The sequence below is a fragment of the Staurois parvus genome, unplaced genomic scaffold, assembly GCF_062004578.1.
Source record: "Staurois parvus isolate SC_StPar_1 unplaced genomic scaffold, SC_StPar_1.0 ptg000704l, whole genome shotgun sequence".
In the NCBI taxonomy this organism is placed as follows: domain Eukaryota; kingdom Metazoa; phylum Chordata; class Amphibia; order Anura; family Ranidae; genus Staurois; species Staurois parvus.
Window position 1 is genome coordinate 5281286 of NW_028318500.1, and position 26404 is coordinate 5307689.

A 26404-nucleotide genomic window follows, 5' to 3' on the forward strand; every position below is an offset into this window, starting at 1 on the left:
CAGGACATAAGTAAAGGTGAAAGGCAGAAACACCTTCAATAGATAGGAGGCCTTAGGCCTCAAGAAAACCTTGTCCTTGTGCAACACTAAGGACTCCTTACAGGATAAGGCTTCTAACTCGGAAACTCCTCTTGCAGAGGTGATAACTAGAGATGCACCAATAACCTTTTTTGATTGGCGAGTACCAGTACTGATACTTTCGGTCAAGTACTCAACGATACAGAATACCAATAATTTGCGGTGCAATTTGCATCCGTACAAAATTTATGGACGAAAATTGCACCACAAAGAATAGCATGCGAATTGAACAGGAATGTGATTCCTGTCCGAATCGCATGTGGTTTCCCCACTGCTCCTGTGTGAACCCAGGCTTGTCATAAGAAACCTCCCTGCACAGATCTCATGCTGTCACAGAAGGAAAAGCCGCTTCATAGGTTTGGGGATTTTAAATCCCAGCAGCTTTCTCCTCTGCTTGCAGGGATGACAGTACAGACTAGAAGGTGTCTGACTGGTAAGCACCGTGATGGTGCTGATCAATCAAAAGCCATCTAGCCCATACTGTCAAATCACATGCTATTCTTTGCAGTACAATTTGAGTGCAAATTGCACCGCGAAGCATCAGTTTTGGATATCGGGAGCATTTTCAGACAGTATCGGTGCATCCCTAGTGATAACCACAAGAAAGGCCACCTTACAGGTAAGGTCAAAGGAATATCTCTGAGAGGTTAGAAGGGGAAAATTCTGAGGAGTTGAGAGATCCAGAATGGGACACCAAAGTCAACTTCTTACCCTTCAAAAGGGTAGGGATGACCAAATCTGTAAGGCTCCTGCCTTTAAAGCCAGCAAATGAGAAGATGGAACGCTGGCCAGTGGGAAAGGGGGTTAAACAGATCCCAAACCCAATGTAAAAATTAGAGGCTTCTGGACCTATCATGACAAATCTGGCTAGTTTGTTGTTGAATCTAGATGCCAGGAGATCCACCCCTGATGTTCCCCACCTGTGGCAAAGGGTTTAAAAGATCTTCGGATAACCTATTCCCCCAGATCCAGACTCTTACAAGTGAGAAAGTCTGCCTCCCAATTTTCCATGCCTGGCACGTCAGCTGTGACTAGATCCAGAATGTGCAGTTCTGCCCAAGAGAGCATCAAGTCTGTTTCTTTCAAAGTGGCATGACTTCTGGTGCCTGCTTTATGACTGCCTTTATGGCACTGGATTGTTAGGTGACATCACATTAAACGAGTCCTGTGTTGTAGGAACAACCCAATCTTGCCAAGTTCCAGAATACTGATGAGACGTTGAGCTTCCTCAGATGATCAAGTTCCCTGTACCGGGCCTTTGAACATCAGATTACCCTTCATGGAGGCCATGAAGGTCTGGTTAAAGTAAAATCTGGCTATAGAAATTACCATTTCCTAAGGAAACTTTCCTCATTACGATAGTTAGCCAAAACATGTTTTTATTTTTGGGGGGGGGGGAATCTTCGGAGAGGCCAAACTCCACATATGACAAGCTTAACCAAACACATGAGCCAGAAAGGTCTAAGCTTGCGCAGGAACCTCTAAAACACCCATACTAGAAACCATTGGGGAACCAGACTCAGGTTACTTCAATAGGAAACAAAGCATACAGCTTCAATAAGAACAGCAATAGAGTCCCTGGATTTCAGAGAGATTTCTGCAGCAGGCTTTTCATCTTGATCAGCTGTTTCAGAAGCTGAGGAGTCATCCTGATGTAGAGGGGTATTGTGATCTAATACTTTACAAGGCCAGAAAGTCTGTCCATAAATTATGATATTGTGGCAGAAAATTCCTCTCAGCCAGCATTCTGAATCTAAAAAGGAAGAGGCAGGGTGCGCACATGCAATAAACCCCTTCTAAAGGAAAAAGAAAAGGAAAAAGAAAAGGAAAAAGAAAAAGAAAAGGAAAAAGAAAAAGAAAAGGAAAAAGAAAGGAAAAAGAAAGGAAAAAGAAAGGAAAAAGAAAGGAAAAAGAAAAGGAAAAAAAAAAAGAAAGGAAAAAGAAAGGAAAAAGAAAGGAAAAAGAAAAGGAAAAAGAAAAAGAAAAAGAAAAGGAAAAAGAAAAGAAAAAGAAAGGAAAAAGAAAGGAAAAAGAAAAGGAAAAGGAAAGGAAAAGGAAAGGAAAAGCAAAAGGGAAAGGAAAGGAAAAGAAAAAGGAAAGGAAAAGGAAAGGAAAAGCAAAAGGAAAAGCAAAAGGAAAAGCAAAAGGAAAAGCAAAAGGAAAAGAAAAAGAAAAAGAAAAAGAAAAAGAAAAGGAAAAGAAAAAGAAAAAGAAAAGGAAAGGAAAGGAAAAGGAAAAGAAAGCACTCAATCTAATGCAAAAAAAAAAAAAAAAAAAAATGGTTACTAAAATCTTTCTTGCAACCATTCAAAACCAGCAGCTAACAACATGCCAAAGCTAGAGAACATGTGGTTCCATTTACAAAAGTCTCAAGGTGCATTAGCTATCTGCTCCAGGAATTTGTATACATATATGTATGCACTCATATTCAGCCATACAAAACTCCCATATGAATTGTACAATGGCCAAAAAAATACAAGGCAGGAGCACCATCTAGTGGCTTGTCTACCGTGCAGGAACACAAAAGAAAATGTATATCGTGCATTAACAACACAATTGTACAAAACAGTCCCCAAAAAAGGTTTGGAGCAAATAAGAGTTTAAAAAAATGATAACAATGCAAGTTTTTCTATGTTACCAAGAAACTTCATGCACTGTAAATTATCTGAATAAAAAAAAGCAAACAAAAAAAAAAAAAAAAAACCTTGCCTTAAAAAAAAACAACGAAAAAAAAAATGAAAAAACAAAACCACATCTCATGGGAAGGGGGTGTGCAGGTGGAAGTTTTTAGAATACATACCAGAGAAGTGGGGAAAAGTTAACAAGGTTGACGTGAGCCAAAAAGCTGTTAAGGAGGACCATAAAAATAGCATGAGAGAATGTAATCTAACAAAAATTAGAAACTGCAGTGCTACAATATTCTATACTATAGTAAAAAAAAAAGTAAACATTACCTAAAATACTGTTTAAACCGTACTGAAATAGGGCAAAACAATAAGTGAAAAAAGTCCAAGAAGGGAACAAAGTACCGTGGCAAAGTCTTGACTGACGGAATAGGATTTACTAAAACTGGAAAGTGCCAAATCTTGTGCAGCTCTGCATAGAAAACAATAAGCATTCAGTTTTTAGGCTCGGTTCACACTAGTGCAAGTGGAAGCCGCTGTGGGACCCACACTTAGTCTCCCAGCTGCCACCACCTGCACACAAAATGCAGGATCCTTGAGGCAGGTGCCATTAATGCTAATGGACCGCCGCCAGCACTGGAAATCCCACCCGCACAGGGAACCGCGCTGTAGTGCGGTTCTCAGTGCGGGCAGTGATTTCTGGTTAGGTGCAGGGACCATTTCCCTGCGTTTTGTGAGACATGGCCTAGCCTTATTACCAAAGCTTACTTGAACAAGCTGAAGTTAGAAGCCGATTGGCAACCATGTACAGGTGCACCAGATTCTGAGTGCTCCATTTTTAGTAAATCTACTGTCCGGCTGAGTTATGGTGTGTACCACATGATGATGAGTGCAAGAGGACTGGCCCTGGAGTGCAAGAGGACTAGCTCTTGTGAAGCAAGGAAGGCAAGCTGTTAAGCCTCATTACGTGCTGTGAAGCAATCTTTGCTGTGTAAGTGGACCGATTTTTATGTTTGGTGAATAAAAGAGTAAAGCCCCATACACACTTGGCATGCAGCCCATTTAGCCCCATACACACTGGGCATGCAGCCCATTTAGCCCCATACACACTGGGCATGCAGCCCATTTAGCCCCATACACACTGGGCATGCAGCCCATTTAGCCCCATACACACTGGGCATGCAGCCCATTTAGCTGCAGATGGGGGGCACAGGTGCCCTATCCAGCCCAGCAGAACTAAACCCTCCTATCCTTTCCAGCCAAGGAAACCACCATCTTTAGCCTTGGTTTGATCTGCAGTTGTCATGTTGCTGCATATGTGATATTATTGACACCAGCCATTTGATAGCTTGACAGTTCTGTTGAGAAAATATGCAACTTTGACAGTTACCACTCACGTCATGCTTTGATTGCAACAGTTTTGGGTAATAGTTAAAGTGGTTGTAAACCCCAACATATACCCAGTGAAGTGACTGGCCTCAGGTGATACACAGAGATAAAACAAATCCACCTATATAAGTTGTACCTGTTTTCCTGCAGCCTTCTGTCCCCTAAATAATGTTCAAAGTGTAGGATTTATAAGAGGATCTCTCAGCTATGAAAAGTAGGGGGCAGGGAGCTGAAGTTACATAATTCAGAAGCTCTCTGAGAGCTGTTTGGAGACCCCCTTTGAACAGCACACAGAAACAGAGCTGAGGCTGTCAATCATAGTCTGTGCCCTCCCCTGTCACCATTTTTATCTTGGCGTCAGGAAAGCTTGTCAGAAGTGATTCATGCTGATAGAGGAACAAAGCAGCAGACAGAAATGGCACTTTGTGCTCTGGATTGAGACAGGTACACACTATAGATATGATATGTTTTGTTCATATTTGATGTCTGAGGTTTACAATCACTTTAAATCCATAGATTTAGTGTCAGACTTCTGCATTCCGAGAATTTGTCCCTGGAAGTATGCTGCCCTAAACATTCGAACTGGTAGGTGCACTCTCTAGTGGGGCTGGAGGATGCACCTGTGTCCTTCGTCTACAGCTGAACCCGAGATCTATGCATTGGGGCTAAATGCCCAGTGTGCATGGGACCTTACTCTATGTGAAAATTATTTGACATTCTCTTTCTTTGAGTTGTTCCACTGACCCATGCTGAAAGGTTTAAAGCTGAAATCCAGGTATGGATTTTTTTGCATAGTTACATTGGTCCAGCTTGCATAGGCCATTTCTGTGGAAGCTGGAAATCACTGCAGTAGGCACCACTACTACAGTTGATTGCCACGGTCTTCTGGTTCCTTTGCCATTCAGAGAACACTTTGTATTTTCTCAATGATGGCAAAACATTCTCTGATTGGACATGGCACTGAGGCAGGGTGGTGACATTATCTTCACCTTGTTCAATCAGAGAATGCTTTGCATTCATTGAGAAAAATTCAAGTCATTCTGTGAATGGTGCTTGTGCCGAGAGGGCATCCCCCTGTGTACACTATGCAGCGGGGCAATGGCTTGGCATGGAACCCAGACAGCAACAATCACTGTAGTAGTGGTGCTTACTACAGTGATTTCCAGTATCTGGAGGGATCATCAGCCAGGTATGGCACATACATACTTGTATTGCTCCAAGAACCAATGTAACTGCAAAAAAGCCATACCCAAACATCAGCTTTAATGACCGTGTTACAAAGAAAGGGAGCTAGGTTGCCTAATTAAGCATTATATCCTTTCCATGAAAGAAAGGTGTAACTTAAGGTGAGTGTTTTCTCCAGTTGGTTGGGACACTTTTTGTTAAGGGAGCTCTTTTTTATAATGGAGGATCACGAAGATTTTTGAGGCCTTCACTGGTTGGCAATCAGAAAAAACTGAATAGACTTGTTCCATTATAGACTTTTTTTTTATTGTTTTTCACTATTTAAATGTGTGTAGTTTGAACAATATTCTGGTCAATGTTTGTTTTATTTTATTATTGCATAGGACAGTTTATTGTAACACTGCAGTTTATAATTTTTGTCATGTTTTATTTCACACTGATTCACTGCAGAAGCTTACTTAATTATTTTGTTTGCATAAGCAGTGCAGAAATATACGTTTTTAACAAAGAATGTCAGCTACAATAAAACCAGAAAGCAGGAATATTTTGCCTGCTGCTACACAAACTGAAAAAGAAAACCTTTTCAGAGAAGCAGCACTTTCTTAACTCACTCTGCATTTTCCTCCCTCTCTCCCTCAGAGTGTGCACACAGGGTCACTTACCAGATGTTTTGGCTTCAAGTTGATAGTCAATATATGCTTCTGATAGTGGTGTACGTGACTTTACCTATCTACGAGGCAATGGCCATTTCCCAGTTGTATACTAGATCTCTTGCCTCAGTAGTACAGGCGCATTTTCAATGTTACATAGAAAATACAGAAAGAGTGCACATAGCACTGAATTAGCACAGTGAATACTAAAGGATTCAGTGCAATAGTGGAGCAGCCTGTGTGCCCTTTCTGTATTTTCCATGTAACACTGGAAATCCACCTGTGCAACGAAAGCAACAGAGCAGATATCCAAGCTGGTGAGAGCTACAGGGGAGAAGCCGAGACACTACTGGGAAACAGGGCTTGCCTTGTGGAAAGAGAAAATCCATGTAAATAACCATCTGAAATACACAATGTACATATACAAACATGAGGTGAACATCATCTGGAAAGTGAGGGTATGTGAAGAAAGCACTGTTTGAAAAGGATTGACATTTGATTGTCTTTGAGAATATGATTGTTGTGGACAAATTCAGAGGTGGGAAAACTGAATGAATGCATAATCATACTACCACCTAATACCAATCAAGGGAGTTTGTGTACACAAACTGGAACTTTATCCATTATAGATTTTATGCATTTTCTAGTCTGCGTATTTTACCAGCGTCTTAAATGCCTACACGAGTGGTCCCCAGGCAGAAGGTGTTGAATCGTGTGTCAGTCACAGATACTTTGGATGTTGCTTGCAGCATCTTGTCATGCTTCTACGCTAGTACTCAACTCTATTTGCATGCCTGCTTAGAATACATTTCTCATAGACATAAATCCCAACAGAGTTGATCCGATCTTTAGGCTATTCAGGGCAATGTTCACCATTATTACCAGCTAAAGGTTATGGGCACCTGGCGCCATATGACATACAATTTTACAATTTGGACATATTTCCCTGCCCAGGAACCACAGCTGATGCATACAGCTGCTTATAGAAATCAATTACAGGACGCGGCTGTACATGTAAATACGTCAGTACTTGTGTATACACTAGACTTGGTCCAGAGGCAAATGACCATATGCGTACTTACGCAGGTACAGGAGTATACTTGCATACAGATGCATTCTGTATTTGATTCATATGTGTGGCTGTACACAGCAGCTGAGGCTTCCATGTGGAAAAATACGTGCACATTGTACGTTCTATGGCCTTAGATGACTGTGTGCAAGAGACTTAATGTTATTTTTACATGTATTACCAATACCGTGCTGAAAATATTCTAAAAACAGAAGACACTATTCTCATTGTATTTAATGTTTTTTGCCACTAAAGTTACGTAATGGTTTTCAGTGCGTAACTTTTATGTTAGTTGGAGAGTATCTTCCTTTAGAGTGAAGAGACCATAATGCTGTCCGTTATTAATGATGCCATTGTGAATATAGCAGGACCAATACTTGGCAAAACCGCACTTTTCCATCCCCCGCAGCTGCAGCATTGGATCTGTACTGTAGCCAAGGAAGGAACAGACATATGACAAACAAAACCACTGTGGGCTCCTGTATGGCTTACATATAGAAAGGATGGAATAAACTGTCAGTACAAAGATATTCCCTACAGCCACCAATCAGAATCATACCTGCCTAGCAAGTGTGTATCTGATTGGTGATCCATCAGGCTGAGAAAGAAGTATCTGGAAGGCTGTAATGCATTACAGTCAAAGTTCCCAATCAGAGCTGGAGGCTGTCCAATTCATGGGAAGTATGATAGTCCGAGGGCAGAGCACACTTCTGAAGCAGCAAGCATAGTCATATACCTGCCCTAGAACTAGCACTAGTTTCTACAGTTCGAGAATAGCACTCCTGTCAGTGATAGGTAACCGCCATCACTGCAGGATCCATCTAAAACTAAAGATCAGTAAAAACTCATCTGTGCCCACTACAGTACATAGGCATTTTCATATCATTAGCAAAGCTTTTTCTTTTACCTTTGATAAAGAAGATCCTGGGCGAGTTAACTTGGATGAAGTAGGTGCGTTGCTCTCGGATTTTGCCCTTTCGGTGCCTTGTGGTTTATTTGTGGCAGGTACTTTGGGGACGGAGCCTGCACTCCTGTTTGCTTTCCTCATCCTGGGAGGCCTGTTTGTGATGCATTTACAGCTGAATCTGTGTAGAAGGAAGAATGCTATTAATACAACAAAGTAAATATTTGTAGTGTACTTAATTTATCCTTATTTAGAACACAAATTATTGCAGCTTATGTCAATTTCACTGCTGGAGTATTCATGAAGATCAGTCTGCATAACATGTAGATTTAGGAAGAGTCAGGGAAACCAATAAAATCTGGTAATCTCTGAGTTGGAAGCAGATACTCAATATTTGGAGCCAAGAGTCTTGCAAATCATACCATAAATATCTAGGTCTACTTCATTTAAAAACTCTATGTTGAGTGCTTTCACATTTTGTACATATTCCTCGTGTTCTTCTCTTAGGCATAGTCATAGTGAAAGACCACAGACATTAAGAGCGGCATTAAATATGTAAACGTTTTTATGCTTAGCAAAGGAAAAGTTCCCATCCATTTGGATGTGTGTTCTTTAACCACAGTTTGAAAAGAAACAGCCTAAGAGATTGCTGACTTGAAACTGCAACTATCTCCCGATTCCTGTTTTCATTTTAACCCTTCAATTTTCTGTTCCTTAAGGAACTGTTAAGCGACAGGAACCAAAAAAGAAATTAATTAATAGAATTGGATTTTTTCTACTTACCTGTAAAATCTATTTCTAGGAGTACATCACATGATACAAAGGCAGCTATAATCATTACTATCTGGGATACATGCCACCTATTAGGTAAATATACACTGGCTGTGATGTACTCCAAGAAATGGGTTTTACAGGTAAGCAAGTAGAAAAAAAATCTAATTTTCTTTATCGTACATCACAGGACACAGAGCGGGCTATAGTTATTACTATCCGGGATGTCCCAAAGCAATACATTTGAGGGGAGGTAGACACCAATCCCAGACAGCGTTATCAGAGATATTCTGCCACCCATAACATGCTGCAGCCAAAAGTAGCATCCTCTGTAGCTCTAACATCCACTTGGTAGAACCTCCTGAATGTATGCACTAAAAACAAGTTAGCAGTCTTGCAAACCTGAGCCACCGACGTCTGATGGTGAATTGCCCAAGAGGCCCCCCCACTCCTGGCAGAGTGCACTCTTACCCTAAAGGGTGGGACCTTACCAGATACCCTAGTACCGATTTTCCCTGGGCTTTCAGTAGGGCCAATACTGGAGCAAAAACCTTTGTGAAAACTCGAGGGGCTGTGGCAAGCCCTAAGGGCAGAGCCATGAACTGAAAATTTTCACATTATAAAGCACTGCACAAACTGTTGGTGCTATATAAACCCTGTATAATAATAATGACCTCCTACTGCAAAATGCATTAACATTTGATGAGGTTTAAATTCTGGTACATGAAGGTATGCATCCTTGATATCTATGAATGCTAGAAAATCCCCTACCTGCAGCGAGGCTACTACTGAACGGACTGATTCCATCTGAAAAGATGGAACAATTAGAAATACGTTCAGAGCTTTGAGATCTAGTATAGGCCTCACGTCTCTGTTTGTTTTTGGAACCATGAACAGGTTCGAGTAGAAGACTCTGAACCTCTCGCTTGACGGTACTTCCACAATTACCCCCTTCAGACAGCAAACAATCGAGAGCTTGAAATAAAGAATTTATCTTCAGCTGGTTTGTGGGTACGTTGGACTTCAAAAACCAGGGAGGGGGGGAGGAACCTGAAATTCCCGTCTGTACCCCCGAGAAATCGTGGAAATTACTCATTTGTCCTGGATCACCTCCTCCCAGGCACTTGAAAATTGCAAAAGCCTCCCCCCACCCAAAAGAGTCCCTTCATACACACAGTGCTTAGGCCAGCCTTAGAGGACTTCTAAACCCATGGCTATCTCTACCCCTTGGCCTTGAGATCCGCCTCCATGTCCAGATGTCTGTGGGCACTGAAACTGCCTTTAAGCTGAAGAAATAGCAGCAGGAGTACTTGAGCCCTTAAACGATGGACGCGTACTTCTTTTAACTGGTAGGAGAGAACTCCCCCCGACTTTTCTGGATGTACTTATCCAAATCACCAAACAGGAGCTGGCCATGAAAGGGAAATTCAGCCAGCAATTTCTTGCAAGGCAATTCCGCCAACCAACTTTTTAACCATAAGATTCTGCGCAGGTGCACTGACAGGAGGGACAATCCTGAAACTTGCTGTATTGAATCCTTAAGGGCATCCACAACAAAAAGCACAAGGTGCAGGGCTAATCTGCCACCTCCTCAGCAGAATACTCTCCCTGACCAGGAAGAATCTTAACTAACCATTTAACACGGTCTTTCAGGGATTGACAAACGCCAAATGCCACTACAGCAGGTTGTGCAGCAGACCCAGTGAGAGCAAAAGAAGCCTTTAGCACCGATTCCAACTTCTTATCAGCCAGGTCCTTAAAAACTTGGGCATTGTCCACTGGACAAGCTAAATTTTTATTCAAGGAAGAAACAGCTGCATCAACCACCGGCATGCTCAATTTCTTAATACATTTTTCCTCCATGAGATTCAGCAGCGAAAACCTCTTGGGAGGAACAAAAACTCTATCTGGGTGGTCCCAGTCAGCATATATCACCTGCTCTAAGAATAGGTACAATGGGAATGCTTGAGAATTCTGCAGAAACCGCATTGAACAGAAGAATAGGAGGCCTCAGAAGTCTCCAGTGACGGCAAATTGAATCCGGAGCTGAACATTTCTGTAAGAGATTGACCAACAATTTCTGCGACAACATTTGGCCCTTCTCAAGCACTGATTCCCCAGAAATGGAGTCTTCTGCTAGACCTTCCTCCAACTCATCAACAGCCACTTCCTCCATATTCTCTACCAATTCCTGCTCCAAAACAGGAGGATCAGGGGAGAGAGAATCTTTCACGCTTTTTACTGCCCTGCGTGACAGAGGAAATCATCTCAGCTATTTTACTCTTCAATCCAGCCAAGGCTGATGCTAAATCATCTTTAGTATTGTATGCTGAAGCAGACGCATTGGCAGTAGCCACAATGCCATACAAGCGAAACAGCTCCGATTGCCCAAATTATCTTTCAGGGGAAGCCAACACAGTGGAACGTCGACTTGGATCCTAAGGACCTGACTGCAGTACACAATGCCCCTTCCTGCTATGGTTCCCCCACTTGATTTCTGGAAGACATTGCTTACTCTAAAGCATATTTAATCTGCAACTGGGGCTTGTGACAATAACACACTTAACCCACCAGTACACCACCCCATCATACAAGGCTGTAATCCAGCAATTAGCAGCTATCACTGCCCAGACAGAAAAAAAAATGGCAGCACTAAAGCAGAAGCCAGTCCAGACTACCAACTGTGACCACACACCCAACAAGGACCCACATGCCCAAAGGAAAGCCTGCTGTGTCCCTTGCAGCAACCTCAGAGGAGCCCCATATGTAGGACACTGTCCACTTAAGTGAGATGGCAGCCCACAGCTTCCAGCTGCTACCGCCCATGGCAAAAAGCAACATGTGCTTCTTCTTGTGCTCCGAAATCCCGCAAGGGGATTGGGACTTTAGCTACGAAAAAAAAAAAAAGTATGGTTACCCCACGTGAATTCCGTCAGAAATCCCCCAAAAATGCAAAAAGACATACCGGCTAGCAACACACACAGAAAAGTTACAATTCTCCCGATACCCTCTAGTGGCAAAGAGCCAAAAGGACAAAAAGACTGCGGATACCTGGTCCTGACAAAAGCTGTCACTGCTGTGGCTGCATAGGCAGTATTGGTGCTTGCACAAGTTCATGAAGTGTAGCCAAAAAAAATCTTTGTTCGCCAGATAGAAATGAACGTATTAAAAAATGCATCTCTTTTTTCATTTGCTTATCTCTATTTTCAAGAGAGAAAAAAAAGGGGCAAACTTACCCATCTTGCCACAGGGCTCAGCTAACAGACAGACACCCAACCTTCACCCATCACGGTGGGTCTTGTCACTTAAGGACCTTCAAGGACTCGGTCCCACTAGGTTTTCTGGGGTCCACTCCCTTGGACCTGTACAGCACCCTGACGGAAAAACACCCTGGTCATTAGAAAAATGCACAGAGATCCGTAACGCAGGGTCCAGCGTCAAAATGGTCGCATTACAGGCAAAACCTTGTTGGGTCCTCCATCTTCCATACAAGGCCCAAGTACCATTCATTTTACCATTCAGCCATCCGAATGCATCCAGATATCCAGTCCCTTGATCCTATTACAACCATTTTTGAGACCAGGCAGACACTGGCGAAAAAAACTACTAAAGTACTTACTGTGTAGGAGTTTTATATGGAAAGACTTCCTGTCTGTTTTGGTCTGCCAGTGTCCATTCACCTACAGGTGACGCATAACCAAGATAGTAAATGATTATAGCCTGCTCTGTGTCCCATGATGCACAATAAAGAAAGATTTTTTGTACATATTACATACAGTCAGGTCAATAAATATTGGGACATCGACACAATTCTAACATTTTTTGGCTCTATACACCTCCACAATGGATTTGAAATGAAACGAACAAGATGTGCTTTAACAGCAGACTGTCATCTTTAATTTGAGGGTATTTACATCCAAATCAGGTGAACGGTGTAGGAATTACAACAGTTTGCATATGTGCCTCCCACTTTTTAAGGGACCAAAAGTAATGGGACAGAATAATAATCATTTATGATTATTTCAAACTCACTTTTTAATACTTGGTTGAAAATCCTTTGCAGTCAATTACAGCCTGAAGTCTGGAACGCATAGACATCACCAGACGCTGGGTTTCATCCCTGGTGATGCTCTGCCAGGCTTCTACTGCAACTGTCTTCAGTTCCTGCTTGTTCTTGGGGCATTTTCCCTTCAGTTTTGTCTTCAGCAAGTGAAATGCATGCTCAATCGGATTCAGGTCAGGTGATTGACTTGGCCATTGCATAACATTCTACTTTCCCTTAAAAAACTCTTTGGCTGCTTTTGCAGTCTGCTTTGGGTCATTGTCCATCTGCACTGTGAAGCGGCGTCCAATGAGTTCTGAAGCATTTGGCTGAATATGAGCAGATAATATTGCCCGAAACACTTCAGAATTCATCCTGCTGCTTTTGTCAGCAGTCGCATCATCAATAAATACAAGAGAACCAGTTCCATTGGCAGCCATACATGCCCATGCCATGACACTACCACCACCATGCTTCACTGATGAGGTGGTATGCTTAGGATCATGAGCAGTTCCTTTCCTTCTCCATACTCTTCTCTTCCCATCACTCTGGTACAAGTTGATCTTGGTTTCATCTGTCCATAGGATGTTGTTCCAGAACTGTGAAGGCTTTTTTAGATGTCGTTTGGCAAACTCTAATCTGGCCTTCCTGTTTTTGAGGCTCACCAATGGTTTACATCTTGTGGTGAACCCTCTGTATTCACTCTGGTGAAGTCTTCTCTTGATTGTTGACTTTGACACACATACACCTACCGCCTGGAGAGTGTTCTTGATCTGGCCAACTGTTGTGAAGGGTGTTTTCTTCACCAGGGAAAGAATTCTTCGCTCATCCTCCACAGTTGTTTTCCGTGGTCTTCTGGATCTTTTGGTGTTGCTGAGCTCACCGGTGCGTTCCTTCTTTTTAAGAATGTTCCAAACAGTTGTTTTGGCCACGCCTAATGTTTTTGCTATCTCTCTGATGGGTTTGTTTTGTTTTTTCAGCCTAATGATGGCTTGCTTCACTGATAGTGACAGCTCTTTGTTGCTTTCAACTCTCAAGATGAGATCCAGATTCCAAATGCAAATAGCACACTTGAAATGAACTCTGGACCTTTTATCTGCTCATTGTAATTGGGATAATGAGGGAATAACACATACCTGGCTATGGAACAGCTGAGAAGCCAATTGTCCCATTACGTTTGGTCCCTTAACAAGTGGGAGGCACATATGCAAACTGTTGTAATTCCTACACCGTTCACCTGATTTGGATGTAAATACCCTCAAATTAAAGCTGACAGTCTGCAGTTAAAGTACATCTTGTTTGTTTCATTTCAAATCCATTGTGGTGGTGTATAGAGCCAAAAATGTTAGAATGGTGTCGATGTCCCAATATTTATGGACCTGACTGTATATTCTACCACCATGTAAAATTTGCAAGCAGCAAATCAAAGATTACTGCGGAGTCCTAGAAGACTTCAAAAGGCTAAGTTCACCTTTAGTAAAATGCTACACCTGTATTTAGGGTATTACATGTCACAGATTACTCTGCACAATTCCCTGCACTCACCGATCCCCCCTTGCAACAGTGGGCAAGGAATTCTCTCCCTGCACCTGTTGTCCCCATTTAAAAACAGAGGGACTCTGCCCACACATCCGCATAATTTATTCATACAGATCTGTAAATGAACTACAAGTCCCATCTGTCACTGCGACAGACAGCTTGTAGTTCCCAATGAACTGTGAGGGCTCTGATGAGCGCCTCATAGTTCATTACCCTTCCTGCACTTCAGTAACTGCCTGTCTGTACAAAAAGGGTGGACAGCTGTACTGAGTGTCTGCAGGAGTCTGACAACCTGCTGGTCGCAGGTGCAATGCTCTGCAGACTCCTAAGAAAAGAAATAAAAACACATTTTTTTACCTGCAAAAAATTTGTTGTTTTTTTTGTTTTGTTTTTTTAAAGCCATCACTGACTTCTTATGAAAATGCTGGTTGCTGGCCAAACAGGGGGCCTGATTAAGAAATATATATTACACACACACAGTGAAGGAAATAAGTATTTGATCCCCTGCTGATTTTGAATGTTTGTCCACTAGCAAAGAAATGTTCAGTCTAAAAATCTAATGGTAGGTGTATTGTAACACTGAGAGACAGAATAGCAACAAAAAATTCAAAAGAAATGCATGTCTAACAAATATGCACTGATTTGCAAGTTCATGAGGGAAATAAGTATTTGATCCCCTATCATTCAGTAGGATTTATGGCTACCACGTGTCTTTCATACAGGTAACAAGCTGAGATCAGAAGCAGTCTCTTAAAGAGAGTGCTGCTAATCTCATTTTGTTACCTGTATAAAAAGACACCTGTCCACAGGAGCAATCAACCAATCAGATTCCAAACTCTCCACCATGGCAAAGACTAAAGAGCTGTCCAAGGATGTCAGGGACAAGATTGTGACCTACACAAGGCTGGACTGGGCTACCAAACTACCATCAAGCAGCTTGGTGAGAAGGTGACAACAGTTGGTGCAATCATTTGCAAATGGAAGAAAAACAAAACAACTGTCAGTCTCCTTAGGTCTGGTTCACCATGCAAGATCTCACCTTGTGGAGTGTCAATGATCATGAGAACAGTGAGGAATCATCCAAGAACTACACGTGAGGATCTTGTCAATGATCTCCAGGCAGCTGGGACCACAGTCACCAAGAAAACAATTGGTAAAACACTACGCCGACAAGGATTGAAATCCTGCAGTGCCCGCAAGGTCTCCCAACTCAAGAAAGCACATGTTCAGGCCCGTCTGAAGTTTGTCACTGAATATCTGAATGATGCAGAAAAGGATTGGTTGAAAGTGTTGTAGTAAGATGAGACCAAAATCGAGCTCAACTCAACTCACCGTGTTTGGAGGAGGAGGAATGCTGCCTATGACCCCAAGAACACAATCCCAACTGTCAAACATGGTGGTGGAAACATTCTGCTTTAGGGGTGTTTTTCTGCTAAGGGGACATGACAACTGCACCGCATCAAAGGGACGATGGACGTGGCAATGTACCGTCAAGTCTTAGGTGAGAACCTTCTTCCCTCAGCCAGGGCATTGAAAATGGGTCGTGGATGGGTGTTCCAGCATGAGAATGACCCAAAACACACGGCCAAGACAACAAAAGGAGTGGCTCAAGAAGCAAATTGAGGTCCTGGAGTGGCCTAGCCAGTCTCCAGACCTTAATCTGATTGAAAATCCTTAGAGGGAGCTGGAAGTTTGAGTTGCCAAACGTCAGCCACCAAACCTTAATGACTTGGAGAGGATCTGCAGCTTCTAAAGCGAGCAAAATCCTCTCTTGTATTAAAAGGAGGTATAGATTCCAGAGAGAGAGAGAGATATCATATTACCCCTGTACAAATCATTAGTAAGACCTCATCTGGAATATGCAGTTCAGTTTTGGGCACCAATTCACAAAAAGAACATTGGGGAACTTGAGAAAGTACAGAGAAGGGCAACTAAACTGATACGAGGTATGGAGGAGCTCAGCTATGGAGGAAAGATTAGAGGAACTGAATTTATTCTCTCTTGAGAAGAGGAGATTAAGGGGGGATATGATCAACATGTATAAATACATCAGTGGTTCATATAGTGAACTCGGTGTAGAGCTATTCACCCTGAGGTCATCACAGAGGACAAGGGGGCACTCTTTACGTCTGGAGGAAAAGAGATTTAATCTCCAAACACAGAAAGGTTTCTTCACAATAAGAGCTGTGAAAATGTGGAATAGACTCCATCAAGAGTTGGTTCTGGCCAGCTCAGTGGATTGCTTCAAAAGAGGCCTGGATTCTTTCTTGGATACACAGAATATAACTGGATACTAACATTTATAGGTAAAGTTGATCCAGGGAATATCCGATAGCTTCTCGGGGGATCAGGAAGGAATTATTTTCCCCAGCAGGTGCAAATTGGTTCATGGTTTGCTGGGGTTTCTTTTGCCTTCCTCTGGATTACCTGTGGGTATAGGATTATAACTTTTTTTTCTTTTTCTATGGTTGAACTTCTGTCTTTTTTCAGTCAGACGAACGTATTTCCTTATATACAGTCAGGTCCATATATATTGGGACATCGACACAATTCTAACATTTTTGACTCTATATACCACCACAATGGATTTGAAATGAAACGAACAAGATGTGCTTTAACTGCAGTCTGTCAGCTTTAATTTGAGGGTATTTACATACAAATCAGGTGAACGGTGTAGGAATTACAACAGTTTGCATATGTGCCTCCCACTTGTTAAGGGACCAAAAGTAATGGGACAATTGGCTTCTCAGCTGTTCCATGGCCAGGTGTGTGTCATTCCCTCATGATCCCAATTACAATCAGCAGATAAAAGGTCCAGAGTTCATTTCAAGTGTGCTATTTGCATTTGGAATCTGTTGCTGTCAACTCTCAAGATGAGATCCAAAGAGCTGTCACTATCAGTGAAGCAAGCCATCATTAGGCTTAAAAAACAAAACAAACCCATCAGAAAGATAGCAAAAACATTAGGCGTGGCCAAAACAACTGTTTGGAACATTCTTAAAAAGAAGGAACGCATCGGTGAGCTCATCAACACCAAAAGACCCGGAAGACCACGGAAAACAACTGTGGTGGATGACCGAAGAATTCTTTCCCTGGTGAAGAAAACACCCTTCACAACAGTTGGCCAGATCAAGAACACTCTCCAGGAGGTAGGTGTATGTGTGTCAAAGTCAACAATCAAGAGAAGACTTCACCAGAGTGAATACAGAGGGTTCACTACAAGATGTAAACCATTGGTGAGCCTCAAAAACAGGAAGGCCAGATTAGAGTTTGCCAAACGACATCTAAAAAAGCCTTCACAGTTCTGGAACAACATCCTATGGACAGATGAGACCAAGATCAACTTGTACCAGAGTGATGGGAAGAGAAGAGTATGGAGAAGGAAAGGAACTGCTCATGATCCTAAGCATACCACCTCATCAGTGAAGCATGGTGGTGGCAGTGTCATGGCGTGGGCATGTATGACTGCCAATGAAACTGGTTCTCTTGTATTTATTGATGATGTGACTGCTGACAAAAGCAGCCGGATGAATTCTGAAGTGTTTCGGGCAATATTTTCTGCTCATATTCAGCCAAAAGCTTCAGAACTCATTGGACGCCGCTTCACAGTGCAGATGGACAATGACCCAAAGCATACTGCAAAAGCAACCAAAGAGTTTTTTAAGGGAAAGAAGTGGAATGTTATGCAGTGGCCAAGTCAATCACCTGACCTGAATCCGATTGAGCATGCATTTCACTTGCTGAAGACAAAACTGAAGGGAAAATGCCCCAAAAACAAGCAGGAACTGAAGACAGTTGCAGTAGAGGCCTGGCAGAGCATCACCAGGGATGAAACCCAGCCTCTAGTGATGTCTATGCGTTCCAGACTTCAGGCTGTAATTGACTGCAAAGGATTTGCAACCAAGTGTTAAAAAGTGAAAGTTTGATTTATGATTATTATTCTGTCCCATTACTTTTGGTCCCTTAAAAAGTGGGAGGCACATATGCAAACTGTTGTAATTCCTACACTGTTCCCCTGATTTGGATGTAAATACCCTCAAATTAAAGCTGACAGTCTGCAGTTAAAGCACATCTTGTTTCAGTTCAAATCCATTGTGGTGGTGTATAGAGCCAAAAATGTTAGAATTGTGTCGATGTCCCAATATTTATGGACCTGACTGTGTGAGTGTATATATATATATATATATATATATATATATATACACACACACACACACACACACACACACACACACACACACACACACTGTATATACAGTATTAGATGAGGTACATTCAAAGCCGACAACAAGCTACTGATCAATCTGTTTCACCCAATGTGCAGAATACAGTGACAAACAAACTATCTTAAGCACAGGCCCATACCATTGCTGCAGAAATATACACAGATTGCAATTCAATTATACTTTGATCTTTCTATGTGTTCAGATACATTGACCGCCATTACTAAAGAAGATATGACAGATCTGATAAACTGTTGAGGAGGCAGTTTAAAATATATATGCAAGCCCATCATCAACTGTTCTTTAAAAACACATCTAGAGCACTGTTGTGGCCTGCTAGATTACAAAACATTTACAAGGCTCCCTGTTGTCTACATGCAGCTAATTAGAGCTGTACAGTACCCGTGGATCTATGCCAAACTACAGATAAAAGGGATATCAACATTACACAGCCTGATGCTTCTACCCAGAACATTCTCAATTTAACTAGCACAGAAAACAAAACAAGCACAAGCCATCCTATGTATTTATATGGAAAGTGTTGAAACCCATAGCAACTAGGCATATTAAAGTTTCTTATGCAAATAGCCAATACATTCTCTTGGGTATCTCATTTGTATTTTCTGAGTATGGTTAGCAGTGACAAACAGGTGATATAACTATTAATATATTATAAAATTATTTCATAAAGCCACTGTTCATGGGGTCAGCCTTCCATTGATGGTACAGCTAAGGTCAAATCGCTAGGGCCAACTTCCACCATGCAACTCTGCAGAAAAACATCCAGTACCTACATAACTTTGAGGCAGCAATCCTCTGATTTCTCTTTTGTCAGTAGGGTATGCCAAACGAAGCTTTGTCAGGTCAAATGGTATGGCATGATATACAGCCCTGGCCAAAAGTTTTGAAAATGACACAATTATTAATTTACCTGCAAGTAAACAAGTGCAGTGATCATTGCTTTGCAGAAACGGGATTCATGGCAAGATGTTACTAAGATGGCACCTAAATCAACCATTTATCAGATCATCAAGAACTTCATGCAGAGAAGTTCAATTGTTGTGAAGAAAGCTTCAGGGTGCCCAAGAAAGTCCAGGAAGCACCAGGACCGTCTCCTAAAGTTGATGCAGCTGCGGGATCGGGACACCACCAGTGAAAAGTTTGCTCAGGAACGGCAGCAGGCAGGTGTGAGTGCTTCTGCAAGCACAGAAAGGCAAAGACGTTTGCAGGATGGTCTGGTGTTAAGAAGGGCAGCAAAGAATCCACTTTTCTCCAGGAAAAACATCAGGGAAATACTGATATTCTGCAACAGGTACAGGGATTGGACTGCTGAGGACTGGGTTAAGGCATTTTCTCTGATAAATCCCCTTTCAGACTGTTTGGGGCATCTGGAAAAAGGTGAACGCTACCAACAATCCTGTGTCATGCCAACAGTAAAGCATCTCAGCCAAGGGAGTGGGCTCACTATTTTGCCTAAGAACAGAGCCATTAATAAAGATTGGTAGAAAAACATCCTCCGAGAGTCACTTCTGCCAGCCATCCAAGAACAGTTTGGTGACGAACAATGCCTTTCCCAGCATGATGGAGCACCAAGCCATAAGGCAAAAGTGATAACTAAGTGGCTTGGGGAACAAAACATCGAAATTTTGCTCAGGATCTACTCTTTAGACCTGGTGCTGGAAAATACTTGGGCGAGGTAGAAAATTAGCACTAAGGATTTCACTTTCAACACCTACCTGAAAAGGCCAAAATGGTGACCACAGACAGGTTGAAATTTCTTTGGGAGCGACAAGGAGAGAGATAATGTAACTAGAGAAGGGATCAAACCCACAAGTACAAACAACCAGAGTTGCTTGTTATTGCCCCCCTAGGAGTTCAGAAAAAGTCCAGTAGTCATAAAAAAATAGAAAAAGAAAAAAAAGGTACAGAAAAAAAATGAGCAACACTGACACAGAATCTAATACTTTCCTATAGTCTGAATTTAATTTTGTCTTGTGGCTGAGTAATCTGCTGTGGGTATAACATATTGCATGTCACTCTTTTTGTAAGCAGCAACAGATAGATGAAGGCCTGATGAAAATGTTTTATCTTTGTTGAGTCAGTGATGGGGCTGGCAACATGACAGCATGTTGTTTACTATACGTCACTGACTACCTAGATAGGATACAGGCAATGACGTACATTGAAGGTCCTTAGCAGTCAAAAAGGAACATCATCCCATTACATATTGACTGATACAGTTAGCTAATCTAAGATTAGATTTTAAAAAATCATGGCTCGCCCCTGATGACGTCATCGTGTGACAAAATATGTAGGGAGACACGTAGGGAGACGTCATTATGCCTAGCAGCCCTTGGCCGGACTATAGAGACGGATTCATTCTGCAGCATTATTCTAATCTATGGTGCCAAGGAGTTTTATTGTGTTTGTGATACTTATTTTATTAAAGACGTTTTTATTTATCTACTATATTATGAGACTTGTTTTTCTTCTCGGTCTCCATGATCTAAGAGTGAAATCTGGTAGCAGTTTGGAGCTTTCCTGCCTTTTGGTGTAATAGGGATTGGATCCCACAACCACTTATGGCTACTCAGTAAATAGAGTGCCATGGATTTCTGGTAAGCAGTATGTGCGTTTCTCATCCCCTGTCTGCACGGAATCCATTTGTAAGCCCTGTAGGTGGAATGTTACACTGCACATTGTTGTGTGCATCTTGGAAAAAAAAACAAACCAAAAAACAAAAAAAACAAAACACATTTCTGGACTTTGTATGCTCACCAAGATTGATCACAGATTGCTTTGTGCATGTCCCGCTGAATGTCAATTACGTGTGTTCACAGTCACATATGGATTTATTTACTAAAGCTGGAGAGTGCAAAATCAGGCTCACTTCTGCACAGAAACCAATCAGCTTCCAGGTTTTATTGACAAAGCTTAATTGAACAAGCTGAAGTTAGAAGCTGATTGGTTTCTGTGCAGAAATGAGCCTGATTTTGCACTCTCCAGCTTTTGTAAATAAACCCCATATTGTCTGTTGTGTGAAGCACAATATTAATTCACTTGTACGCCATGTTTAAATGTAAGTTAGTATTCTGATTTTTTATATATATATATATTGTTAAAGTGTTACTAAACCCAGGACACTGCATTCACTATATCTGGTCTCCCACAGTACACACAACATGGAAACGCAATTATTGTAGTAAATATAAACTGCTAAATATCTTTTCTCATCAGCAGTTAGAGCAGTCTTGTGACTTCTATCAGTGTCCAGCAGAGTACTGGTTAAAGCTTGAAGGAAGGAGTTTTGTTTGCTGTAAGAGGATGCAGAACCCCTGACCTCTGTCTGGACAGTGCTGATCACATGCACTCTCCCAAAAAAAAAAAAAAAAACATCTCCAGCAATACACACCAAACTGAGCATATGCAGAGTGACTCCACATAGGTCTTATTAGGAGATAAGAGGGGGACACTGGAAGAAGGGGAGGATCAGAGAAGTCAGGAACAAACAGCATTTTACAGAATGCAGAGGATTAACCCCTTAGGTTCCACAATGAGTATGACAAGCATGCTTTACTGCATATAGAGACTGATTTTACTGTTGTGGGTTTAGTAGCACTTTAAGGTAATTCTTACTGTGCACTCACATATGTTTCACCTTTATTTAGCACTGTGCCTTTGGTATTTATATTACATTTAGCTAATCTAACAGATCTCATCTAAGGAAAACCTGATACTTGTGTGGCAATCAAAGACTGTATAAAATCTACTCTGACATTGGTGAAAGATTTTCCCCAAATGTCCTCTGTTTTTAGGCCCATTTGTGGCATACACTCTTTGTGCCCAGATTTCTCTGATATGCGGAAGAGTACTGCCTTTTTTGTCATTTTTGTACATTTCACTGCGACTGACACTTTTGTTTGATTCTCTGTTACCCAATGGCTTGCTATCTATGTGATCAATGTTTTGTCTCCAGTGTGCAAGTCTGGTTAAATAAAGAATGCAAATAAAAAAAAAAAAAAAATGTAATCCGGGATGGTTCATTTTACAAACATTGCCACCGTCAAGCTTCATTTTAAAGATAGCTACCATAAGGGCTCGTTCACACTTGGCTGTTTTACCAACGCTTGCCAAACGCCCCTATAGCGTTTGGCAAGCGTTGGCCTGGCGTTTGCGGAGCGTTTTTTAACACGCCGCATGCACGGTTTAGCGGAGGTTGCTAGGCGTTTGCCGAGCGTTAAAAACGCCCCACAAATGCCTACAATGCAGTTTGAATGGTGTTACCGCTCCGCAAACGCCCTGAAACTGCGTCGCAACCGCACCGGAAACGCCGGCCGGGGCGTTTGCGGAGCGGCACCATAGACTAGAATAGAAGGCTTCAATGCCTCCTGACTCAACCAGAGACGTCCGTTTTGCCGTGACGCAAACGCTCCCGTTAGTACAGCACCATGTGCTGTAATGTGCAGAATTGGCAGAGGCATTTGGGAAGCGGTAAAAATGCTTCCCAAACGCCTCTCTGCCGCCTGCACACAATGCTAGTGTGAACGTAGCCTTAAGGAAGCATTAGGGCTGTCATCGCTGATCTTGCCTGGTGAAAAAGACTAGATGCCTGGCTGTCATGCAGACTCTCTTGCTTCCATACTTTCAAGTCACTGACAAGGATCAAGAATGCAGATAAGAACTTCAGAAATTTCTCTGACTTTAGGGTACTTGCATACAGTACTAATGTATGAACATATCCCACCCATGACACCACCTGCCTGGTGTTTGCATGTTCTCCCTGTGCCTGCATGGGTTTCCTCCGGGTACTCCCGTTTCCTGCCACACTCCGAAGACATGCTGGTAGGTTAATTGGACCCTGTCTAAATTATCCCTAGTATGTGTATTTATGAATGTGAGATAGGGACTTAAGATTGAGGGTTAGGGACTGATGTGAATGTACAATATATGTAAAGCGCTGCATAAATTGACGGCGCTATACAAATACCTCTAATAATAATAATATCAAATTCCTGGCAGAAAATGTCTGTGTAAAAACACAGGGATAGGTTGAATAGTAAATGCACGCATTTGAACACACACAAAAAAAAATGTTTTCTAGGTTTTCTTGAAGTGTGTTGTACATGCAAAAAATACTGTCTAACAACGCAGATTTTTGTAGTTTTTTTTATTTTACGGATCTATATGCAGTGCAAGTTTACACACGTGTGTACAGACCCATTAGAAACAAGGGGCTGCATTTATATCAGCAAAATGAAAACACCTTAATGCAAAAAAAAAAAAAAAAAAAAGTGGCGTTTTATGGCATCCATGCAAAAGAGGCATTACAGATGTGCACATTTAGTTCAGGTCAGCAACTAAAAAAGTAACAATCAGGCAACATTTTCAGGAGGAGGTCAGCAATGACAGCTCTTGTAGTTACTTCAAGACAATTTACATTCATGTACTATAAATGACAGCTACATCTGAAAGCCGCTACATATACTCCACCATCTGTACCACTAGCTTTCCCTCTATATGAATCAGCATATACTGTATCCAGACATAAAACAGAAGGAAAATGCAATGAGTACCTGCTGGAAGGTTGGCTGCTCTTCGGAGAACACATGTAGAAAGGCCGTTCTGGACTCTGTCTGATACCACTCCACCAGAACACTACAGGATAAATTCAGAATCTACTCCCCGCCCTCTCACCTTTCAAATAATCACTGCGATCCAATGGAACTCCACCACTCTTGCATCAGTAAACACTTTCAGCACGGCACGTCATCTATTCCTGCCCTACATCGGAAGGGTCAAAAAGGTAAAAGGATTTCAGTTTAAACCACGCACATGATGCCGAGGCTCCTGCTCACATCGCGTGGTCATATCTTCCTTATTTGGAATCTCACATAAGACTGCAGGGATTCTGACAGACATTAAACGTCCCTAATATTTGGAATTCCTTGGAAATGACAGACAAAAGAGGGATCCTGTTCTCCCTCCCCCATCTACAGCAGCCGTCCAATAGTAAATATATTTATGAACATCTGGGCAGCATAGACAGACAGTTATGTATGCTGACTGTGAAAAAACACAAACACACAAAAACACACATCAGTCCTCCTAGAGCTCTTTTACTTCCATTCCTGTACCACACACTTACTAATCACTTCCAACCAGGGCTAACTGGAATCAGCCTGTTCAGATGAGTACAGTATTATCAGTAGTTTCTTGTCAGTCAACAAAAAATGAAATAATATATATATATATATATATATATATATATATATATATATATATATATATAAATGAGTTTCTGAGAAAGGTTTTGCCTTTTCACAGGATTACAGATTGCCCGATGTTTCACTTCCAATGTATACAACCAATTAGAATACACTATATTGCCAAAAGTATTGGTCGGCCTGCCTTTACACACACATGAACTTTAATGGCATCCCAGTCTTAGTCCGTAGGGTTCAATATTGAATTGGTCCACCCTTTGCAGCAATAACAGCTAAAACTCTTCTGGAAAGGCCGTCCACAAGGTTTAGGAGTGTGTCTATGGGAATGTTTGACCATTCTTCCAGAAGCACATTTGTGAGGTCAGGCACTGATGTCAGATGAGAAGGCCTGGCTCGCAGTCTCTGCTCTAATTCATACCAAAGGTGTTCTATCGGGTTGAGGTCAGGACTCTGTGCAGGCCAGTCAAGTTCCTCCATCCCAAACTTGCTCATCCATGTCTTCATGGACCTTGCTTTGTGCACCGGTGTGCAATCATGTTGGGCCATCCCCAAACTGTTCCCACAAAGTTGGGAGCATGAAACTGTCCACAATGTCTTGGTATGCTGACGCCTTAAGCGTTCCTTTCACTGGAACTAAGGGCCAAGGCCAACCCCTGAAAAACAACCCCACACCATAATCCCCCCTCCATCAAACTTTACTCTTAGCACAATGCAGTCAGACAAGTACCATTCTTCTGACAACTGACAAAGCCAGACACATCCATCGGTTTGCCATGCAGAGAAGCGTGATTCATCACTCCAGAGAATACATCTCAGCTGCTCTAGAGTCCAGTGGCGGCATGCTTTACACCACTGCATCCAAGACTTTGCATTGCACTTGGTAATGTAAGGCTTGGATGCAGCTGCTCAGCCATGGAAACCCATTCCACGAAGCTTTCTATGCACGAATGTCCTAATCTGAAGGTCGCATGAAGTTTGGAGGTTTTTAGCTATGGACTCTGCAGACAGTTAACCACTATAGTGTATATCCGATCAGGTCCACCTGTCAGTTTTTCAGGCGGACCTGATCAGATGCTCTATGTATTTCTATTGACACATGTCCATTTGCATCCACCTCTCCATAGAGAACAACACATAGTCCAATTGGGTCTGGCTGAAAACGGACAGGCTTACCCGATCAGCCTGTCTGTGTGAAAGGGGCATAACACAGGGATGGAATCGCAGTGTAAAGTGGAACAGGTCAGGTACCAATGGTGTCTTATAAGCAAACTAGAAAGCCAATGTGATTTGGGGAAAAGTGAGATAAAACCTACAAGTAAAAGCCTGTGCAAGCCTCTAAGCAGATAATCTGTGTATCTAAGAGGTGGTTTTCTTTTCTCATTCATTTGTAGGCTTAATGAAACAGTGAATTTGTGGCTGCATTTACATCTGTGTACAAGCCATTTTTGAGTGTTTTTCTCCGGTGCATTTAGTGTGTTTTCTCAGGTGTATTTAGGCTTGAGCATTTTTTTATAGCCAAGGGAAAGCAAGTTACTAAAAGTTGAAGAAAATTGTTTAGGCTTTAAAATGCTACTTTTCAGGCATTTTTGCATGCGCTCCCATTGAAGTAATTGGGGCCAAAAACATCCCACTCTGCTTCAAAAGTAGCTCATGTACCTTTTTGAACTTTAAGAGTGAAGCTACGGGAGCCTGAGCACTCATGTGGG

General features: G+C 42.0%; 1 protein-coding gene across 6 annotated transcripts in view; it reads right to left on the reverse strand.

Annotated features, from left to right (window-relative positions):
- Window positions 1–26404, reverse strand: part of SPECC1L (sperm antigen with calponin homology and coiled-coil domains 1 like) — a 122856-nt gene that overhangs the window by 69901 nt on the left and 26551 nt on the right. For 4 of the 6 annotated variants that reach the window (XM_089653235.1, XM_089653232.1, XM_089653237.1 and 1 more), the window contains exon 2: window positions 7903–8080. In XM_089653235.1, coding sequence (XP_089509361.1) covers window positions 7903–8043 — 141 coding nt within the window. In that variant the 5' untranslated portion in view covers window positions 8044–8080. Of the gene's footprint in view, window positions 1–2878; window positions 2924–7902; window positions 8081–24168; window positions 24256–26404 lie in introns of those variants that run through there. The other 2 variants (XM_089653233.1, XM_089653236.1) reach the window with 2 other exon arrangements.